This window comes from Urtica dioica, chromosome 6, assembly GCF_054948205.1.
Source record: "Urtica dioica subsp. dioica isolate 48M chromosome 6, U.dioica_male_clone48M_v1_H2, whole genome shotgun sequence".
NCBI classification, from domain to species: domain Eukaryota; kingdom Viridiplantae; phylum Streptophyta; class Magnoliopsida; order Rosales; family Urticaceae; genus Urtica; species Urtica dioica.
Window position 1 is genome coordinate 27225312 of NC_142761.1, and position 23611 is coordinate 27248922.

Sequence of the window (23611 nt, forward strand, 5' to 3'; positions counted from 1 at the left end):
CGGAGGCGTCTTCAGCCTACATCTCATGGATTACTTATGGCGCGCCGCGGAGGCGTCTTTGGTGCGTCGCAAGGGACGGCTTTAGCCGACATCTCTTGGATGACTTACGGTGCGCCGCGGAGGCGTCTTTAGTGCACGCTTGTTCCCGTTTATGTTCGGGTGTTTTTTTTGGTGGAGCGTACTTTCTTGAGGATCTCGAGCGTACTTATAGTTGCCTATGTCACTAGCCCCCCAGGTTTTGGGGTTACAAGCGTTATCCTAATGACCGAAAAACATCGATAAAGTGGATTTTGAAAGAAAGACCTCGAACTTTATTAGTATTGCAAAAAATTGAAATCCTAGAACATTGGCTCGTAGGCCTTATTGAATGTTGGAAAGCAAAGAAATAAATTGGGGGGAAGCGCTGGCTACTGGTAGTACTGCCTCAAGTGTTCCGCATTCCACGAGTGACAGATCGGGGTCTCGTCCGTGTATTCGACGTGGTAGGTCTCGTCATGTATGACTTGGCAGACTTTGTACGGTCCCTCCCTGTTTGGAAAGAGGACGCCGGCACCTTGCACTTGGGTGTCATGCAGATGTCTTTATGTGTTTCGCGGAGGACCTTGGTCGACTCGACGCTACCTCTGAATTGGGAGATCGTGTGAACCGTCTTTCTAGCGGTTTTTCCATCGATTCCTTGGATGTAGCATATTCTGGCTTGGGATTGATCTCCAGCCATGATGCCGATTCCATACTCGGTAGGGAACTTCACCAGTAGGTGGTATGTAGAAGTAATAGCCCTTAGTTGATTCAGCGTGGGTCGCCCAATGATGACATTATAGGGCGACTCTTGATCAACCACTAGGAATCGGACCATGTGAACAACTTCAATGCCTCCGGGAGTTCCGAAGGTGACCGGTAGATCGATGATACCTTCGGTCATGACCTTCTCCCCGGTCAACCCGAACAAGGGCGTTTAGGTCGGAGTCGGGCGTAGCCCCCCGAGCTTCATGCGCTCTAGGGTGGACTTGAAAATTATGTCGGCAGCACTGCCGTTGTCAATGAGAACCCTCTTCACCAAGTTATTAGCCACTTAGGCTTTGAGCACTATCGCATCATTGTGCGGATGCACAACTCGCTTGGCCTTTTCATTGGTGAAGTACATCGTCTCGTGAGGTACGGACGGAGGTTCTTCATACGTAACGTTGACGTGCATAGCAGCTACTTCTTGAGCCACGGCCCTTAGGAATATTTTCCATTTTCGGGCTGAATCTCCATCTTGCGGACCACCCAATATGGTGGTTACAATGTGGAGCTGTAGATTGGTGATAGCAGTTGCTGTGGCTCGGTCGGCAGTAGTAGTTGCTCCTCCTCCTTTGCTAGACTGTGGCCTGCTTGAGGTGGAGCCCGCAATGCTAATCATGCGCAACACGAACTCTTTTAGCTCAACCCGTTGGATCAGAGCCTCGATTTGCCTTTTGAGACTGGCACTCGTAGGTCAGGTGACCGTATTCCTGATGGAACTCGCAATATCTAGACCGGTAGCGAGTCGCGGGGTCTTTTTTCATTGGAGCCGGGGCGATGAACTTATCACGCGCCAAAGCCAGGATTTGATCCGGCGTCGTGTTCAACGGTGTAAACGACGAGTAGCCCTTAAAGTCTTCCACAAGTTGCGGCTTTTGGGTCAACGGTGTTCCGCCTTTTATTGAAATTTCCTTGCTCGTTGCTAGGTTCATCTTGGCGGTGAGGGCTTTGATTATTGCCCTTGCGGCTATCGAGGTAATCTTCGACTCCCATAAAGGTCTTGGCTCGAGTCATTAATGTTGGAATTGATCTAGGGTTTAAGAAAAAGTTTAACGCTTCGCAAAGCGGCGGAATTTTAAAAATTTTCTTTTCAAGTAAAAACAGTTTTTTACTAACCTAGAAAAAGAGCAAGTACATATAAATAAAAACTATTATGAGCTAAGAAGTTTACTAACCTTTCTTGAAGCTTGAACTTTGAGAAGCTTTTGGAAAGTTGCAACGCTCGTCTCCTCGCAGCACGTCTCTCTTTCTTTCCTCGGCAACTCGAGCAACCACGATAGTTTCTATCACTAAATCACTCGAAATAAAAGGAATCAGTGAGTGGGCAGTTTTAAACACTACGACTTAAGAACGAGTCTTGAAGTCGCAGAGCTAAACTCTAGGTCAAATGAGGACCTAGGCGCCAAAACAATAAAACGAAATTGACTAGAGAGAGAGAGGAGAGGGGCGGCCACAATGTCTAGAGAGAGAGTCTCTCAATCTCTAACTTGTGTGGAATGAATAAAATGAGAGGAATGAGGGCTTAGTTATAGGAGAGGTTTTACCTTCACAAGGTAGTTTCCTCTTCTCTATTGAATATCACATATTCATGAGCAAATCCCTTGTTTCCCTTTTCATTTTGGGCGTGTAACGTATTCCTCATGCCACATGGATTTGTTTCCTCATTTGTTCTCTCTTTCTTTCCTCTTACTCTCTTGGCCGAATTCCCTCTTACCCAACATAGGAAATTTGTTTCCTCTTTTTCTTTTGGCATGTATCTTGATACATTAATGCACAAAATTGGTCTCTCTTCTCTTGGGTTTGGGCGTCTAAGACTTTCTAGAAGCCTTCTAGATTTTTCTTCATTTATTCATGACAACATAAGAAAAGCCCATTAAGAATTTTCAATAAAATTCTTATGAAATGAAATTAATCAACAAGGCCCAATGATCAAGTCATGGCCGAGTATTATTAAGTCATCAAATGACCTTGTCAAAAAATTTATTGACATTCATTTCATGCTATGTCTCAAAAGACAAAAATAACCTTTTGACAATTTTCGTTCTTGTTTTGACTTAGCTTCCAGTTTAACTATTCCTAATCGATGTGATTCGTGACAGTGACCTCATGGATCCTGTTAGTCAGTAGAGAATATTAGCTGCGCCTATTTTAGGAATTAGTTTTAATTGTATTATTTGTTTTTTATTCTGATTTTATTATGCTGTAATTATAACAGATTTTTATTGCTTTATTTTAGGAAGTAGTTAACCTAATTGTACTCTATAAATATTTCCGATTAATGAGAATAGAACTATTCCGCTCAATACTTTTCTCATATGGTATCAGAGCAGCAAACACCCTAAACACTTATCTAATCGGTTCAGCCAATTATCATGACTGATCCGAGTATTATTAGTACCGGTTCAACCGGAAATTCCCCTCGGTCTGGTGGACCGAGTTCCTCTACTGGTCATTCCTATCAAAACCATACCAACACCCTCTCCATAACCTCTCACAGGCTGAATGGAGGAAATTTCATGGAGTGGTCTCAATCGGTCAAATTGTATGTCCAAGGTAAAGGAAAATTTGGCTACCTTTCAGGATCTACTGTGCAGCCGAAAAAATCTGATGTAGCCTATGCAACGTGGGAGGCTGAAAACTCCATGATCATGTCGTGGTTGGTGAATTCTATGGAGACGAGTCTAGGAAGATCATACCTCTTCCTACCAACCGCTAGCGAAATCTTGAGTGCAGTAAAAGAGACCTACTCGGATCTCGGCAACGCTGCCCAACTGTTCGAGATAAAGACTCGTCTGAGAAAAGCAAGACAAGGTGAGAAAACTGTCACTCAATACTATACTGATCTAAGGACTCTATGGCAGGAACTAGATCTGTATTGCAGCTATGAGTGGAGCTGCTCCACCGACAGTGCACTCTATCAGAAAATGGTGGAGAAAGACCGAGTCTTCGACTTCTTGGCCGGGCTAAACATAGATCTCGATGAAGTCAGGGGAAGAATCCTCGGACGAGAGCCACTGCCCAATTCCCGAGAGGATTTTGCAGAGGTACGAAGAGAAGAAAGCCGTCACCAGGTTATGCTCGGGCCGAAAGGCAATGAACCTGCAAACCCGGTTGAAACTACGGCCATGACGAGTCGCTTCCAAAAGAGAGGTGAACGTCCCATCTGCGACCACTGCCACAAACCCGGCCATGTGAAAGCCAAGTGCTGGAAACTTCATGGAAAGCCTGAAGACTTCCAGCCATCACATCGATCAGCTCGTGACAAGGCTGCCTCCCACGCCACTCACGTCTTCACCGAGTCAGCAGCTTCCGAACAGCCCTTCTTCACCAAAGAAAACTTAGAAAAAATGTTTAACTTGTGGAATTCTCATCAGTCATCATCATCCACAACCCCATCATCTTCCTTAGCTCAAAAAGGTACCTTTATATCAGCCATGAATGTCAAAATCAGAGATACTAATCCTTGGATCATAGACTCTGGGGCAACAGACCATATGGTAGGATCATCTTATGTTTTTAGCTCCTATTTTCCTTGTTCAGGTTCCCTAAAGGTAAAAATTGCTAACGGCTCTTTCCTACCAATTGCTGGAAAGGGTTATGTCATTGTCTCACCACTCCTTACCCTAAATAATGTGTTACATGTTCCCAATCTTGCATGTAGCCTTTTATCTGTGAGCAAACTTGTCTTCGGTTCTTTCTACCAGTTTACCTTTAATTCCTTTGGTTGCTTTCTTCAGGACCGGCGCTCGGGGAAGATGATTGGCAATGTTAAGGAAAGTGGGGGACTCTTCTGCATAGACTCCAACTTGAGTAAACAAATTCAGCAACCTCAAACTTCTAGTTTATTATCATTATCTGATGAAATATTGTTATGGCATTTTCGGTTAGGTCATCCTAGTTTTGGATACTTAAAACATTTATTTCCTGTTTTGTTTAAGAATAAAGATGTGGACTCTTTGCAATGTGAAATCTGCCAACTAGCTAAGCATAAAAGATCTGTTTTTCCTGCTCTAAAGTACATGCCGAGTAAACCTTTTTCTCTAATACATAGTGACTTGTGGGGGCCTTCAAGGGTTACAAATCTCTCAGGATCTAGGTGGTTTATCACTTTCATTGATGACCATACTAGAAATACTTGGATTTATTTATTAAAAGAAAAATCTGATGCTGCTAGTACGTTCAAAATTTTTCACAAAATGATAAAAAATCAGTTTCAAACTCATATCAAAATTCTCAGAACTGATAATGGAAGGGAGTACTTCAATAAAATTATGGGAGATTTTTTAAATGAAAAAGGCATAATCCACCACAGTTCGTGTGTTGATACATCGCAACAAAATGGTATTGCCGAAAGAAAAAATAGACATCTTCTAGAAGTTACCCGAGCTTTAATGTTTTCTATGAATGTTCCAAAAAGATTTTGGGGTGAGGCAATACTTACTGCTTCATATCTAATTAATAGAATGCCAAGCAAAGTATTGAACTATAACACACCAATAAATACTCTTCAAAAATATTTTCCTGAAAACCGATGCTTTACACATGTTCCTCTAAAAGTCTTTGGTTGTGTTGCCTTTATTCATGTTCATGATAAGAATAGGGGAAAATTAGATCCTAGAGCCATTAAGTGCATTTTTTTAGGATATTCACCAACTCAAAAAGGTTTTAAATGTTTTGATCCGAGCTCGGGTAAACTCTTCACAAGTAGTGATGTCACATTTTTTGAATCAAAACCTTTTTTTGAAAAAACTTCTCGTCAGGGGGAGATCACTCATATTGAAGATCGTTTTTGGGAATTAACTGATGTTTTACCAAGGCAAGTAACAAATGAAAACTTAGAACCTGATAATGTTAATGCCACACCGAATATTTCACCAGATAATGACACTCAAACTAGTTCTGCTGAGGACCCAAGTTCTGAATTATGTGTTCACTCAAGGGGGAGTCACGAGTCTCCGATACGTGAAACAATGTCTTCATCGGATCCAAGCTCCAGTCAAGGTAACAATTCTCCCACTCTTTCTGATGAAACCTTAGAAGAACCGGCCCATATTGAACAAAGTAACACCTTTGAACCATTACAAACTCAATTTGAGGACCCAATAGCCCTTAGAAAAGGTGTTCGAGAGTGCACCAAACATCCCCTTTATCCATTGTCAAACTATGTATCCTACCTGAACCTATCTCCAGCCTTTAGAGCGTTTATCACCCGCATAACCACTGATGAGATCCCGAGTTCTATACAGGAAGCACTAAGTATTCCACGGTGGAAAGAGGCTGTCTTGGAAGAGATGCGAGCACTCAAGAAGAATGACATGTGGGAGGTGACACACCTGCCTGAGGGAAAGCATGTTGTTGGTTGTAAGTGGATATTCACGATCAAATATCAAGCTGATGGTCAGGTAGAGCGTTACAAAGCCAGACTTGTCGCTCGAGGTTTTACACAAACCTACGGGCTGGATTATGAAGAAACATTCGCTCCGGTGGCAAAGCTTAACACGGTACGAGTCTTATTATCCCTAGCTGTGAACCAAGATTGGCCTCTGTTACAGTTTGATGTAAAAAACGCATTCCTAAATGGAGACTTGGAGGAAGAGGTGTTCATGCAACTTCCACCTGGATTTGACAAACATCCTAGTGGAGATGTGTGCAAACTAAAGAAGGCGTTATATGGTCTCAAGCAATCACCTCGAGCATGGTTCGGAAGATTCTCCAAGGCCATGAAAGAGAAGGACTATCGGCAAGCTCATTCTGATCACACAATGTTCTACAAACATAACAAGGAATGTAAAATCGCCATCCTAATTGTGTATGTAGATGATATAGTGATGACAGGCAGCGACGAGAGTGAGCTGACTGAGTTAAAAGAATTTATGGCAAAACAATTCGAGATTAAGGACTTGGGAAATCTCAAGTACTTCTTGGGAATGGAGATAGCTCGATCAGACCGCGGAATTGCCATTTCTCAACGAAAGTATGTGTTGGATTTGTTAAAAGAAACCGGTCTACTTGGCTGCAAACCGTGTTCTACTCCGATTGATCCAAATCACAAGCTCCGAAGAGAAGAAGAAGATGTTCCAGCAAATAAACGGAGATATCAACGACTTGTTGGAAAACTGATTTACCTGGCTCACACTCGACCTGACATTGCCTATGCTGTGAGCCTGGTTAGTCAATTTATGCATAATCCTTCAGAAAAACATCTCGAGGCAGTTTATAGAATCCTGCACTACCTCAAAGGAAGTCCAGGAAAGGGTCTACTCTTCACTAAAAATCAGAGCAGACAAGTTGAGGTCTTCACGGATGCTGATTGGGAAGGAAACTCAGATGATCGAAGATCTAGCTCAGCCTATTGCACGTTCATTTGGGTAAATCTTGTGACATGGAGGACAAAGAAGCAGCATGTGGTCTCTAGAAGCAGTGGTGAATCGGAATTTAGAGCTATGGCTCAAGGATTATGCGAGGTGATGTGGTTGAGAGGCATCCTGGAAGAATTGAAGATCAATTTCGAAGCTCCTATGCAACTGTTTTGTGACAACAAATCAGCAATCAGCATTGCACACAATCCAGTCCAGCATGACCGAACTAAGCACGTGGAGATTGATCGTCATTTCATCAAGGAGAAGTTGGAGAGAGGAGAAATTTGTATACCTTTTGTTCCAACAACGGAACAACTCACAACTTAGTACTTCACAAATAGGCCTTGTTTGGAATCACATAGTGAGTCCGAACTCTGACTTTCTCAAATGAGAATACTAAGGTGTGAAATGACATGTCTCATTTCAGGATTAAGGTAAGCACGATGCAATTCATACGTAGTGACTTCGAGACATAGGAGGTTAAATGGTTTGTTCATATCTTGTCTCTAGAAGTGCACTGGTCAATTCAGTACCTTCGGAAGATACCTAGAAGAACTATAGAGTCTCCAACTCTCAATGCCTCATAACCAGACATCATAGATTCTTCTAACAATCATACTGGGGTCAATAGTCCTTTGACCCTTAGATTGCGAATGTATCATTTTAAGCAAACTACGAAGAGTTCGTTCATGCAAATCTACATTTGTCTCTTCGTAAGTTGTTTAGTTTGTTTATGGACTAAAGACTAAGGTTTTAGCATAAAGCTTCAACAAAGGATGATTGAATGAACGTTTCAACTTTTTATTAATGAATAAGCAATTACAAGCAAGAGTCTTCATGAGACTTTATTACTTCAAATGTAGAATATAAAGATTACAACTCTTCTTGTAGGCACCATTGAGAACAGCCAATTCATTTATTCACACTCTAAGGAACAAAGCATGAGGTGATATACATTGCATTTCAGCAATCTTGTACATGAATTCCATATCTATGAGAACTTCACAAAGTTACTCATGACATTCTCACAACTTAGTACTTCACCAATAGGCCTTGTTCGGAATCACATAGTGAGTCCAAACTCTGACTTTCTCAAATGAGAATACTAAGGTGTGAAATGACATGTCTCATTTCAGGATTAAGGTAAGCACGATGCAATTCATACGTAGTGACTTCGAGACATAAGAGGTTAAATGGTTTGTTCCTATCTTGTCTCTAGAAGTGCACTGGTCAATTCAGTACCTTCGGAAGATACCTAGAAGAACTATAGAGTCTCCAACTCTCAATGCCTCATAACTAGACATCATAGATTCTTCTAACAATCATACTGGGGTCAATAATCCTTTGACCCTTAGATTGCGAATATATCGTTTTAAGCAAACTACGAAGAGTTTGTTCATGCAAATCTACATTTGTCTCTTCGTAAGTTGTTTAGTTTGTTTATGGACTAAAGACTAATGTTTTATCATAAAGCTTCAAACAGACACAGAAAAATGAATGAACGTTTCAACTTTTTATTAATGAATAAGCAATTACAAGCAAGAGTCTTCGTAAGACTATATGACATCAAATGTACATAAATACACACTATAACTCTTCTTGTGGGCACCATTGACAACAAACTCCCACTTGACTCAAAGAAGATGTGTGTAGTCCTTCATGCCTAATCCCTCTCGATGTTGGTCGAAGACCTTGTTCGCTAGGGCCTTTGTGAATGGATCTGCTAGGTTGTCCAACGTTGAGATCTTCTTCACTTCCACGTCTCCGCGCTGCATGATCTCTCGAATCGAATGGTATTTCCTCTCAATATGCTTAGAGCGGTTATGGCTTCGAGGTTCCTTTGAGTTAGCGACAACCCCACTATTATCACAATAAAGGGTCATGGGCTCGTCGACGTTTGGAACAATTTCCAAATACTTAAGGAATTTTCTAAGCCATACAGCCTCTTTGGATGCTTCAGAAGCAGCCACATTTTCGGCTTCCATTTTGGAGTCAGCAACGCAAGATTGCTTAATACTTCTCCACACAACAGCTCCACCGTTAAGGATGAACACATATCCCGAAGTGGATTTCCTGGAATCCTTATCCGCTTGAAAATCGGAGTCGGAATATCCCGTCATAATCAGATCAATACCTGAGTATGTAAGCATCAAGTTCCTAGTTCTTCGAATATACTTGAGAACATGCTTAACAGCAATCCAGTGCTCGGGTCTAGGGTTGGATTGGAAACGGCTAACTACGCCAACGGCGAAACATATGTCAGGTCTAGTGCAAAGCATAGCATACATGAGGCTTCCTACGGCAGAGGCGTAAGGAATTTTCTTCATGTCTTCAATCTCTTTTGCAGTCTTGGGAGACTGGTCTGTAGAGAGTGAGACTCCATGCCTAAAGGGTGTTTGGCCCTTCTTGGAGTCTTGCATCGAGAAGCGATCTATCACCTTATCAATATAAGATGCTCGAGAGAGACAGGGTCCGGTTTTTCCTATCTCGAAAGATATGGATCCCCAGAATGTACGCTGCTTCTCCTACATCCTTCATATCGAATTGCTTTGCCAGCCAGACCTTAACCTTAGATAACTTACCCACGTCATTACCAATGAGTAATATATCATCGACATATAGTACCAGAAACACAAATTTGCCTTCGTGTATTAACTTGTAAACACAAGGCTCATCTATTGACTGTTCAAAGCCGAAGCTCTTTACAGTTTCATCAAATCTAATATTCCATGACTTAGATGCTTGCTTTAGTCCATAAATGGACTTAAGTAACTCACAAACCTTGGTCTCTTGACCTTCTTCCACGAAACCGTCTGGTTGAGCCATGTAAATGCGCTCGTCAAGATTGCCATTCAGAAAGGCTGTCTTGACATCCATTTGCCAGATCTCATAGTCGAGAGCTGCAGCTATGGATAGGAATATGCGGATGGATTTAAGCATAGCGACTGGCGAGAAGGTTTCTTCATAGTCAATCCCTTCTTTTTGGGTATAACCCTTCGCCACAAGTCGTGCTTTGAACGTCTCGACGTTCCCATCAGGACCCATTTTCTTCTTTTATATCCACTTACACCCTACGGGTTTAATCCCTTCAGGAAGGTCTACAAGTTTCCAGACTTTGTTGACATACATCGAGTGCATTTCAACTTTCATGGCATCAAGCCAAAGGTTTGATTCAGAACAAGCCATCGCTTTGCTATAGGAAACAGGATCATCCATGTCAGAGACGGCTACGAGAGAGTCTCCATACGATATGTACCTGTCAGGCTTTTGAGTAGCCCTCCCACTACGTCGAAGTACTACTTGACGAGATTCTGAAGAGTTAGGTTGTGTTTAAGTTGGGGTAAGAACAGTTCTTACAGATGAGGTAGAAGCTTCCTCACCCAACTTTTCTTCAAGCACAATTTTGCTACTAGGTTTTGCATCCTTCATAAAGTCCTCCTAAATGAAACGAGCATTCGTGCTAATGAAAGTCTTATCGTCCTCAGGACTATAGAAAGTGAAACCTTTGGTTTCCTTTGGATATCCAACGAACAGACACAATTCTGACCTACTAGCCAACTTGCTAGTCTTTTGCCTTAGCACGTGTACGGGGCAACCCTAAATTTTGATGCAGCCAAGATTCACTTTACGGCCAGTCCATCGTTCATAGGGACTACCAGGAACCGTCTTGGACGGAACTTGGTTTAGTATATAAGCGGCTGTTTCGAGGGCATATCCCTAAAAGGAAGGGGGGAGTAATGAGTAACTCATCATTGATCTAACCATCTCCATAAGAGTTCGGTTCCTTCTCTCTGACACTCCGTTTTGTTGAGGTGTGCCAGGTGCGGTAAGCTGAGAAGCGATACCTTCTTCTTTAAGAAATTCATCGAACTCTCCGGACATATACTCACCACCTCGATCAGATCGAAGGGTTTTGATCACTTTGCCAGTTTGCTTTTCCACTAAAGCCCGAAAGACCTTAAATACGTTAAAGGTCTCGGATTTGTGTTTGAGCAAATAGACAAAACCATATCGCGAGTAATCATCGGTGAAGGTAACGAAGTATTCGTATCCCCCACGTGCCTGTTGGCTGAGCGGACCACATACATCAGAATGTATTAGTTCCAGCAACTCAGTGGCTCTTCGACCCTTATCGGAGAAAGGTCGCTTAGTCCATTTTCCTTCTATGCAGGATTCACAAGTTGGTAGTGAACCTATTGCAGAGGCTTGGAGTGGACCGTCCCTCACAAGTCTCTTAATCCTATCTAGACTGATATGACCAAGTCTTAAGTGCCATAGGTATGTTGATTTTGTTAGATCGGAGGATTCAGAAAGTTTGATCCTCTTTGGCTCCCTAATTAGATCATTATCTATTTCGGTGTCTAAGATGGAAGGTTGAGAGTTATAAATGTAAGAAAGAGCATTCTTCATACATGCATCAGTGACAAAAGAATTATCAGGAAACGAAATACGAATTCCATTCTTAATGAACTTTAAACAATAATCTTGCTCAAGAAGATGAGCAACGGACATTAAGTTCTTCCCAAAGGTAGGAACAAAATAAACATTATTCAAGTTTAAAGTGCGGTCTTCAAAAGACAGCGTCACGGATCCCACAGCCTTCGCAGACACCAGGCTCCCATCACCCCATTTGAAACAGAACTCGCATTCCTCTAAGCTTTTGGTTTTCTTGAAACCATTCAAGGAACAACAAATATGGTTAGTAGCAGCGGAGTCAAGAATCCACGTTGATACATTATCAGCTACTAAGCATGCTTCGGTAATTAGTACAATACTGTGTTCCTTTGATTTTGAGGTAGGCATGACAATTCTTCTTCTTGGCCTTGTGAGGTCTCTTCTTCGATCCAGAGGTGGAGGCTTTGTGCTCAGTACCATGTGCCTCTCCTTGATTCCTCTTTCTCTTAGTGAGACCTTCAGCAGTGTGAAGCTCCTTCGTAAGCATGGTAACGGTGTACTCTAGCTTGTTCATGGAGTAGTTCAACTTGAAGGTAAAAGATTCGGGGAGAGTTGCCAAGATCATATCTATTTTGGTCTCCTCGTCAATCTTAGATCCTAGGGTTTCCATTACATTCAGGTAACTAATGATCATCATCATATGGTCCCTGACATGAGTCACAGCCTTCATGTGACAGTTCATAAACTGTCGGATTGCTTGTTGCCTTGCTTGATGCTTTTGCCCTCCAAACATCTCGTGGAGATTGTAGAACATGTCAGCGGGAGTCTTGATGTCACGATGTTGCTGTTTCATCATATTGTTCATAGATGCTAAGATATAGCACCTCACAATCCCATCGGATCGAACCCAGGCCGCTATGGTGTCTTTGTCCTCTTGAGTCGAATCATCATTCGTCAGAGGAGGAAACGGGGTGGTGAGTACCCATTTGTGCTTGTTAATGGTAAGGATGATGTCGAGATTATGTTTCGAATCTACGTAGTTTTCGTTTTCGAGTTTGTTCGAGGAAAGGATGAAGGAGAGAGAGTTGGGAGACATTATGCTGTAAAGTTGAAACATGTTTATGATTAGTCTTACGGTTTAGGATTTGAGTTTGTTTAAGTTTTTAAGATGAATAAGACATGAAAAATCCAAAGTTGTTATGAACGAAATGACACTTTACTCCTTCGAGGGAAGGCCGCAACGAGTCTTCTTTCAGAAGTAAATGACTCATCATTAATGCATACCCAAGATGTCAATGCATCTCATTTGACTAGCCACCTTATAAAAAAGTTTGATCACTCACATCCTTTCGCAGGGCCTCGAGGGAGGATTACTAGGGATCGAATCTATGTGTGTAACCAACCACTTAGACCAAAAGATCGACTTTGAAAAACAATCCACCGAGGGGAGGTCTTGTCTCATTGTCTCACTCTCAGACTTAGCTCATCGAACAATGATCAGAGCAAAGCGTCGTTAAGTACTCTTATTTATGAGAGGGCCACAAGGGTGACTCTAAGTCTGGTGACAACTACTATTTTCATTAGTGTTAGGGATCGTGGGTTGTAAACAACAACTATAACCCTCCCACTTAGTTTTTAGAAAAGGCACATCGTCTCTTATAAGTTCGGAAACAAATTTCCTTGTTATAGAGTGATAGAGTGGACAACTAGAAAAGAATCCTAGATCTTCATGTTCAGAGCAGTGTTAGTGCATAAAGGTAGAAGGTACATACTCGGATCTTTTCCTATTTTCTATTCGGGAAAGTGCATGAGGGAAGCGTGAACTTCAACTCACTTGAACACTTGAAAGTTTGAGATTACACATCTTTTTAATTTTCGGCTATGTCTACGAAGAGACCTCCCACTTAAATTTTCAAGAGCATATAGATTTTGAATATATGTGATGTAGATATAGTTTTAAAAACATTTTGAAAACTTATTTGATTTGGATGGCAAAATATTTTCAAGTTTGAAAATGAAAACGGTTTTTCAAAATTTAAACTAGTTTTGTAAAAATTCAATTTCAATTATACTTTCACAAATCAAAACATTTTAATCTTTCACATTATGTTCATAATCTTATAAGAAAACAATTTTTCTCAAGAAAATTTTCTCATTAGAGTTCTATAACTCATGGTACTGGGGCTGAAAATCCGGATTTCTAAAAAACTAGACTTTCGGAACAGCCGCGCACCTCGGAGTAAAATCGCCATAACTGGAGGCTCCGATGTCCTTTTGACCCAAAACCGGTGGCATTGGAAAGAGGACAGACAGACCTTTAATTTGATTCAAGACTCATTAAAGTTAGATTTCTGAGCAGAGAGTTCTTCCACTTTTACTGCGCGTTTTACTCCAGCTCAAAGAAAAAGAAATAATTAAAGTTCGGTCTTTTTAGGTGCAAAAAAGAATCGAGTGTAACGGAACGTTTTAGGAGGTTGTTAAAGATTTTATTTGTGTTTTATTATCAAGGTAATAACATGGTATAAAAGAAATAACAACAAGCATAAAACGATTCAAGTAAATAAAAGAAACTAGCAAGACAATATAACTAGTCACAAAATTTTACCGAAATTTCTCAAACTTTGAAAACACGATTTTCAATATAAAAAATTAAAAACTTTTAGAACTGATTCTAATGTGTTTTAATAACATCCCAAACTCATAGAAAATCAACATGATTTTTAATTTAAAGGCAAGTGCAATAAATTAAAAAAAATCTAAGAAAACAATTCTAACTTCTCACAAAATTAGTAAACTTTCGAAAACGATTTTCAAGCTCATAATTTTAATTACATGTACATGCATATCTTTGACCATAGCTCTGATACCATTTATTGGAATTGATCTAGGGTTTAAGAAAAAGTTTAACGCTTCGGTATGCGGCGAAATTTTAAAAATTTCTTTTGACAAGTAAAACAATTTTACTAACCTAGACAAAGAGCAAGTACACGTAAATAAAAACTATTATGAGCATTATAAATTTCCTAACCTTTTTAGAAGCTTGAACGTTGAGAAGCTTTTGGAAAGTTGCAACATTCGTCTCCCCTCGCAGCACGTCTCTCTTCTTTCCTCGGCAACACGAGCAGCCACGATAGTTTCTATCACAAGAATCACTCAAGAGAAAAGAAATTAGTGAGTGGGCACTTTTAAACACGACGACTCGGGAACAAGTCTCAAAGTCGAAGAGCTAAAACGCTAGGTCAAATGTGGACCTAGGTGCCAAAACAAAAACGAAAGAAAACTAGAAAGAGAGAGAGAGAGAGAGAGAGAGAGAGAGAGAGAGGAGAACTCGGCCACCACAAGATCTAGAGAGAGAAGCTCTCAATCTCTAACTTATGTGGAATGAATAGAATGAGAGGAATGAGTGTCCTATTTATAGGAGTAGGGTTGGCATTGGAAAGAAGTTGTTTCCTCTTATTTTCCAAGCCTTCATGAGCAATTCTTTATTGCCCATTCCTATCCAAGTCACACGGCCAACATGTGCCTTCATGACACCTTGGATTTGTTTCCTATTTTATTTTTTGCTCTCTCCTTGCTTGTTTGGCCGAAATCCTACTTTCCTAATAGAGAAAATTTGTATGCTCTTTTTCTTTTGGCAAGTATCTTGATACATTTATGCACAAAATAATCTCCCTTTCTTTCTTTGTGTTGGGCGGCCAAGGTTCTCTAGAAGGAGCTTCTAGAAGCTTCTTCATTTGTTCATGACAACATGAGAAAGGCCCATTAAGAATTTTCAATAAAACTCTTATGAAATAAAATTAATCCACAAGGTCCAAAAAATTTATTGACATTCATTTCATCCTATGTTCAAAAAGACAAAATTACCCTTTTGACAATTTTCGTAAAACTTGTCTCGTTCTTGTTTTGGCTTAGCTTATAGTTTAACTATTCCTACTCGATGTGATTTGTGATAATGACCTCATGGATCCATATGAACAAAGCTTGAGCTAAATACCTGGACTCAAAAGTTCACAAACCTTTTCCAAGTTTAGCTTAATGTCAACTGACTCCACTAAAGAGTTGACACTGAAAATCTCTCGGTTCAAATGAATTTATTTTCTACTCAAGAATTCAACCAAATTATGATGAGTGGATACACTGAATATCATCAGCTAGTCGGGATTTACAAAATTACCATTTTACCATTCTAGCTGTTATTTCCTCAACTCCTTTGTCACTTGTGAATAAGTTAGAAAAAATGTATTGACGAGGAGCTAACAAGTCACATTGTTTCATCCAAAAGAGTCGGGACTCAATTTTGACACTGGCCAGTTCATTTATTCACATTCCAAGGAACAAAGCATGAGGTAATATACATTGCATTTCAGCAATCTTGTACATGAATTCCATATCTATGAGAACTTCACAAAGTTACTCATGACATCTTCATAACTTAGTACTTCACCAATAGGTCCTGTTCGGAATCACATAGTGAGTCCGAACTCTGACTTTCTCAATCTAGAATACGTAAGCTAAGAAATGACATGTCTCATTTCAGGATTAAGGTAAGCATGATGCAATTCATACATAGTGACTTCGAGACATAAGAGGTTAAATGGTTTGTTCTTATTTTGTCTCTAGAAGTGCACTGGTCAATTCAGTACATTCGGAAGATACGTAGAAGTACTATAGAGTCTCCAACTCTCAATGCCCCATAATCAGACATCACAGATTCTCCTAACAATCGTACTGAGGTCAATAGTCCTTTGATCCTTAGACTGCGAATATATCGTTTAAAGCAAACCATGAAGAGTTTGTTCATGCAAATCTACATTTGTCTCTTCATGTGTTGTTAGGTTTGTTTATGGACTAAAAGACTAAGGTTTTATCATAAAGCTTCAGACAAGGAAGATTGAATGAACATTTCAACTTTTATTAATAAATAAACAATTACAAGCAAGAGTCTTCGTGAGAGTTTATTACATCAAATGTATAAAATAAAGACTACTACTCTTCTTGTGGGCACCATTGACAACAGATGCAGGGATAGTCGGACGCCACCCTGTGTCAGGCCATCAGCCTGACCCTCACTGGGTTGGGATTTGAATGGTTCCAGAGCCTAAGACCGGGGAGCATCTCATCCTTCTGGGCCTTGCGTGAGGCTTTCCTTGCTCTGTTCGCCACTCTCGTGGCACAAAAGATGTGGAAGCTAATCCCGAAAAGATCAAGGCGGTCTTAGAAATGAGGTCGCCGCAGAAAGTCAAAGAAGTACAAAGTTTGACAAGAAGAATCGCCGCCCTGACGCGATTCGCCTCCAAGGCCACCGATAGGTGCCAGCCGTTCTTTAAAGCGCTAAAAAAGACCGACGGGTTCGTGTGGATGAAGGAGTGTGAGGAGGCATCACTAGGACAAAAAACATCATCCGGTGCGACGATTGTCGCACCTAATACCTCATATGTCGTACCTAAAAGTTTATAGGTGCGACAAAGTCGCACCTAAAAGCCCGTCGCTAAAGGCATTCGGTGCGACATGTCGCACCTAATAAGTATACCTTTAGGTGCGACACTTTTAGGTGCGACATGTCGCACCAAATGCCCAAGCTATTTTCCTGCCAAATTTAATAAAATGGACGGGTAAATTCATATCGAGTGCGAGATTGTCGCACCTACTGCCGTTCCCTCCATAATATTCGGTGAGACAATGTCGCACCGAATATGTTTTTTTAATTAAAAAAAATTACAGAATTAGAAAACTAAATCAAAATTCATTTAGAATTAAATAAAAATTAATTAAAAAAATTCTAAATTAATTAGAAATAATATTCTGAAAATAGAATTCTTAATTAAAAATACAAATTAATTCTAAAAAAGCGAAAAAATAAATACCTAATTTTTTTTCCTATAAAAGTTATCGATAGTAGAATTTCCTCTACCGAATAAGTTGCCAAAACTTCGGGAACCGCTTCCGCGTCCTCGTCCAACGCTGTCTGACGCGCTGCCACTCGCTCTGCTACTTCCGTAAGGACGGTCTCGCAAGAAATCCATAGAACCAGGCGTAGAACCCGACGTGGAACCTGGCGTCTGCTGATCAGTCCCACCTGGTTGCGGTGCATGCGCAGGTTGGGGAGTCGTGGGAGGCTGGTTGTACATCTGGTTGATGAAGGCGATTTGTTGCCGCATCTCCTACAGCTCGGCTTGTTGGGCATCCATCTGAGCTCGCATCACGGCAACCAATGGATCGGTCTGATATGACGAAGTTGACAAGCCTCTATCTAGCGTTTGGGCAACACCCAACGATGACCTTGTGATCGAAGGCCCTAAACCGACTTCCCAGTCTCTGTGTACTCCCAAAACATCGCGCATCGCGTACATCTCCGCATCTTCTTGGGAGATCACGGTGTTTTGCTCCGCCGCTTGCCGCAAAATATCTATCGTTTGGGCGGTGATTTGATCCTTAAAAAAAACCACAAAAAACTTATCAGATAAGAAGAAATAAAGTAATTAAATATAGTAAATAAAAAAATTAACTTACATATTGCGACTTCGCGAAGTCCGTCGTCCACGATCCCTTAGCGTCATGGTGTTTTTCTGACCATATCGCTAAAGCCGAGCCTATACTCCTATCTTCCCTTTGCTGTAATTTTTCAACATTAAATTATGAATCACATATATATTGCATATCAATATTAAGAGACTTACATTCCTCGAGCGATGACCAAAAAAACGAAGCGACCCTTGTCTCGCCTTCATGTTCTTCATCTTCGAATTTTCCCGGTTGCGGACAGACTTCGCCTGCTAGACATAAATTAGTTAAGTTCAATTTTTATGAATTTCAAATAACCATCGGAAGTTCAACTCATACCTTATGCTCCGGCGAGTCGTACGTCTCTATTGCTTTCAACCAGACTTCGGGAGTTTCGTTTTTAGCGAGATCCTTTCTCCCGCAAAATGTCTTGAAGAAGAGCTGCGACAACCTCAACTTCTGGCCACATCGCATCCTCTTCGCATCGCGAATGATAGCCATATCAATCTCGTTGCGAATAGGATCTACAGGCACAAGCTCGCCACTGTCAGGATGTTCATAAACGAAGCGATACTCGTTATGAATCGAAGTCATAAGAGCCGCCACACTATGCGCAGGCACATGATTCTAGTCTAGGAGGTCGACTGGAATGGTGCTCTTGATCAGGTTTCCTAATCGGTTTTGGAACGTCCCGATCAACGGATTTTGCTCCCTGACGTCTTGGTAGAACGCGTGTGCAGTCTGATCGTAGCGAACTGTGTCCACTCCAGGGGTTCCAACACCAGCTCTCGTAGAAACGAGGCCAGTTGTTGGTCCCCGCTTCTTCCTCGGCATCTGCGGGGGGTCACGCTCTCCTCCTGATGGGTCCTGACCTGAAGTAGACATCTTGCAAAATGAATTATAGTTAGTATTTTTACTATTTAATTAGTATTCGACGACTATGTTTATTACATGGTGTTATTCATTCATCGTTGTCACTCGATGTAATGTTAGTATCGACATCAACATCGTCTCCCTCAAAAATGGCGTACGCCTCATCTTCTTCATCCACTTCTTCATCATCTTCAACGACAGTAACAAGCTCCGCCTTCTCTTTTTGGTCGTCGTCTAAAACTATCGGCTTCATCATCCCGTAAGGCACACAGTTTTCAGACCGGAAAACACTAAGTTCCCGCACTTGAACTTCATCGACAGTTTTCTTATCTTCGAGATACCTTGCAACAAATGCCAATGCCTCTTCTACAACGTACGCTTCCGCAGTGGAGCCTTCGGGTCTAGCTCTATTTCTGACAAATTGTTTTAACGTTCCAAGGTATCTCTCAATTGGGTACATCCATCGCATATGCACCGGACCACCACACAACGCTTCATCTGGTAGATGAATTTCCACGTGAACCATGATCGTGAAAAAAGCTGGCAGAAATATCATCTCAAGCTTACACAATATCTCAATGATTGAATCTTGCGCTTTTTTGAGATCGTCCACTCTCAGGGTTCTAGAACTGATCAACTTGAAAAATTTGCAGAGCTCGGAGATCGTCTCTTGTATCGGTTTTGGCACAAAAGGGCGAATACCATCAGCCAACAGCCTCTGCATGATGACGTGACAATCGTGCGACTTCAAACCTGTGAGCTTCCCGTCAACAATTACATTTTTCTTCAAATTTTCTGCTAGCCCGTCTGGGAATTTAACAGATTGGAGGAACTCGGTAATGTAGTCACCAATAAAACTTCGGGCAGGGTCGAGGGCTGGGCCAAGGATGGGCCGGGGGCTGGGCCGAGGGAGTGGCTGTTGTGCGTTAGCGAGTCAATCGTGGAGCTGAGGCCGATGATGCATGAGCTGTCCGGCGGAGGGGTGTTCAAGGTGATGGTCCCGCGGCAACACTCCGACCTGCAGAAGCTGGACATATTTGGGGGGCTCGGAGTTCAAAAGGGGACAAGTGGTGGCTGCCGTTCCCCAAGGCGCCTCGCAGGGGGCTGTCATAGGAGACTCAGAAGCGGGTTCAGCAGAAGCTGGATGGGTTGGGCGGCAGCGGGAGGGCCGAGGAGATGGCGAAGAGGAGGGATGGGTGCTGGTTACGGGCGGCGGGGCGGAGATGGTCACGGACAGCGAGACGTGTTGGAATTGAACTAGGGTTCAAGTAAAACAGTTTTTACTAACTCAGACAAAGAGCAAGCACATTTAAATAAAAACTAATATGAGCATAAAAGATTACTAACCTTGTTAGAAGCTTGAACGTTGAGAAGCTTTTGGAAAAGGTTGCAACGTTCGTCTGCCCTCGCAGCACATCTCTCTTCCTTCCCCGACAACTCAAGCAACCATGAAAGTTTCTATCACTAAATCACTCGAGAGAAAAGGACTTATCTCATTGTCTAACTCTCGGACGTAGCTCATTGAGGAATGATCAGAGCAAAGCGCCGTTGAGCACTCTCATTTAAGAGAGGGCCACGAGGGTGACTCTTAGTCTGGTGATAATTGCACTTTTCATTAGTGTTGGAGATCGTGGGTTACAAACAACAAGTATAACCCTCCCACTTAGTTTTTGGAGTTGGTACATCGACTCTTATAAGTTCGGAAACGGTTTTCCTAGTTATAGAGCGATAGAGCGGACAACTAGAAAAGAATCCTAGATTTTCATGTTCAGAGCAGCGTTAGTGCATAAAGGCACAAGGGACATACTCGGATCTTTTCCTATTTTATATTTCGGGAAAGTGCATGAGGGAAGTGTGAACTTCAACTCACTCGAACACTTGAAAGTTTGAGATTACACATCTTTTTATTTTTCGGCTTGTCTACAAGGAGACCTCCCACTCAAATTTTCAAGAGCATATAGATTTTGAGCATATGTGATATAGATATAGTTTTGAAAACATTTTGAAAACTTATTTGATTTGGATGACAAAATATTTTCAAGTTTGAAAACAAAAACGGTATTTCAAAATTCAAACTAGTTTTGTAAAAATTCAATTTCAATTAAACTTTCAAAAATCAAAACATTTTAATCTTACACATCATGTTTATAATCTTATGAAAAACATTTTCGCTCAAGAAATTTTTCTCATCAGAGTTCTATAACTCATGGTAGTGGGGCTGAAAATCCGGAATTCTAAAAACTGGAGTTTCAGCACAGCCGCGCACCACAGAGTAAAATCACCATAACTGGCGGCTTCGATGTCATTTTGACCAAAATTCGGTGGCATTGGAAAGAGAACAGACAGACCTTTAATTTGATTCAAGAATCATTAAATTTCTATTTCTGAGCAGAGAGTTATGCCACTTTTACTGCGGGTTTTACTCCAGCTCACAGAAAACGAAATAATTAACGTTCGGTCTTTTAAGGTGCGAAAAAGAATCGAATGTAACAGAACATTTTATGAAGTTGTTAAAGCTCTTATTTGTGTTTTATTAGCAAGGTAATAACATGGTATAAAAGAAATAACAACAAGCATAAAACGATTCAAGTAAATAAAACAAACTAGTAAGACAAGAAAACTAGTCACAAAATCTACTCGAAATTTTCTCAAACTTTTAAAACACGTTTTTCAATATAAAAAATTAAAAACTTTTAATACTGATTCTAATGTGTTTTAAAAACATCCTAAACTCATAGAAAAAAAAAAGAATTATTTTTAATTTAAAGGCATGAGCAATAAATTAAAAAAAAAAATCTAAGAAAACAATTCTAACTTGTCACAAAATTAGTAAACTTTAGAAAACGATTTTCAAGGTCATATTTTTAAATACATGTACATGCATATCTTATACCATTGCTCTGATACCATTTGTTGGAATTGATCTAGGGTATAAGAAAAGTTTAACGCTTCGTTAAGTGGCGGAATTTTAAAAATTTTCTTTTTCAAGTAAAACAGTTTTTACTAACCTAGACAAAGAGCAAGCACATGTAAATAAAAACTAATATGAGCATAAAAGATTACTAACCTTTTTAGAAGTTTGAACGTTGAGATGCTTTTGGAAAAGATTGCAACGTTCGTCTCCCTCACAGCACGTCTCTCTTCCTTTCCTCGTTAACTCGAGCAACCACGAAAGTTTCTATCACTAAATCACTCAAGATAAAAAGGAATTAGTGTGTGTGCACTTTTAAACACTACGAGTTAAGAACGAGTCTTGAAGTCGCAGAGCTAAACACTAGGTCAAATGAGGACCTAGGTGCCAAAACAATAAAAACGAAATTGAATAGAGAGAGAGAGGAGAGGGGCGGCCAAGTCTAGAGAGAGAAGCTCTCAATCTCTAAAACTTTGGATGAATGAAATGTGAGGAATGAGGCTCCTATTTATAGGAGAGGTCTCACCTTCAATAAGGTAGTTTCCTCTTCTATAGAATATCACATATTGATGAGCCAATTTCCCCTTTTCTTTCATGAGGTACACGGCAAAGGCTTGCCAAGCAAGTCGTTGGATTTGTTTCCTCTTTTATTTGCTTCTCCCTTGACCCATGTGGCCGAAATTCCCTATGCATGTGTGGGAAATTTGTTTCCTCTTTTTCTTTTGGCAAGTATCATGATACATTTATGCACAAAATATTCTCTCTTTCTTTGGGTATATTGGGCACCTATTTCACTCTAGAAGGAGCTTCTAGAAGCTTCTTCATTTGTTCATGACAACATGAGAAAGGCCCACTAAGAATTTTCAATAAAATTCTTATGAAATGAAATTAATCCACAAGGCCCAATAAATCTAATTTTGGCCGAGTTATGCATGTCATCAAATGACCATGTCAAAAAATTTATTGACATTCATTTCATCCGATGTCTCAAAAGACAAAAATACCCTTTCGACAATTTTCGTTCTTGTTTTGACTTAGCTTCCAGTTTAACTATTCCTACTCGATGTGATTCATGACAGTGACCTCATGGATCAAAATGAACAAAGCTTGAGCTAAACACTTGGACTCAAAAGTTCACAAAACCTTTTCCAAGTTTAGCTTAATGTCAACTGACTCCACTAAAGAGGTGACACTTAAAATCTCTCGGTTCAAATGAATTTATTTTCTAATCAAGAATTCAACCTAATTGTAATTAGTGGATCAACAGAATGTTATCAGTGTTTTACCCTTCATTAATATCATCAGCTAGTCGAGATTTACAAAATTACCATTTTATCCTTCTAGCTGTTATTTCCCCAACTCCTTTGTCGCTTGTGAATAAGTTAGTGTGAAGTCCCAAATATATATATATATATATATATATATATATATATATATATATATATATATATAATCTATAAATTAGAAAATTAGACTTTGGGTATTTTTTTTTTCAAATGCGTTTTCTTTGATTAAATGCTAGGTATGAATAATGTTTTTTTTTTATATTATTACCTATTAGTCATAATATAATTTTTAATGACTTAGACAATTGCATATGCCTTATATCTGTTTTATATACCTATATTATGAAATGACTTGATGAAAGTGTGTATATATATATATATATATATGTATGTATACTTACTATATATGTATCTTGATTTCCGCATGACAGATATATGCATATATATTGATATGGTGCACACGTATAAGTTGTGATAATATTACACAAGTATATACCTATATA

At 40.4% G+C, this 23611-nt stretch overlaps 1 protein-coding gene across 1 annotated transcript; it reads left to right on the top strand.

The window, feature by feature from the left end:
• Positions 1–3155: 3155 nt before the first annotated feature.
• LOC149393531 (uncharacterized) lies at positions 3156–20172 on the top strand. Its single transcript, XM_089618065.1, has 5 exons — positions 3156–4200; positions 4324–4334; positions 4521–4593; positions 5662–7408; positions 19734–20172. Exons 1-5 carry the CDS (start codon positions 3156–3158, stop codon positions 20170–20172), a joined length of 3315 nt encoding a protein of 1104 aa, XP_089474191.1.
• The last annotated feature ends 3439 nt before the right edge of the window (positions 20173–23611 follow it).

What these genes read in the sequence shown, in the direction of transcription:
- LOC149393531 (XM_089618065.1), top strand. Translation starts at nt 3,156, where the DNA reads ATGACTGATCCGAGTATTATTAGTACCGGTTCAACCGGAAATTCCCCT. An exon ending in CTGCATAGACTCCAACTTGA is followed by an intron (nt 4,594 to 5,661) that starts GTAAACAAATTC and finishes ATATTTCACCAG; the next exon opens with ATAATGACACTCAAACTAGT. An exon ending in CGTCATTTCATCAAGGAGAA is followed by an intron (nt 7,409 to 19,733) that starts GTTGGAGAGAGG and finishes GGAATTTAACAG; the next exon opens with ATTGGAGGAACTCGGTAATG.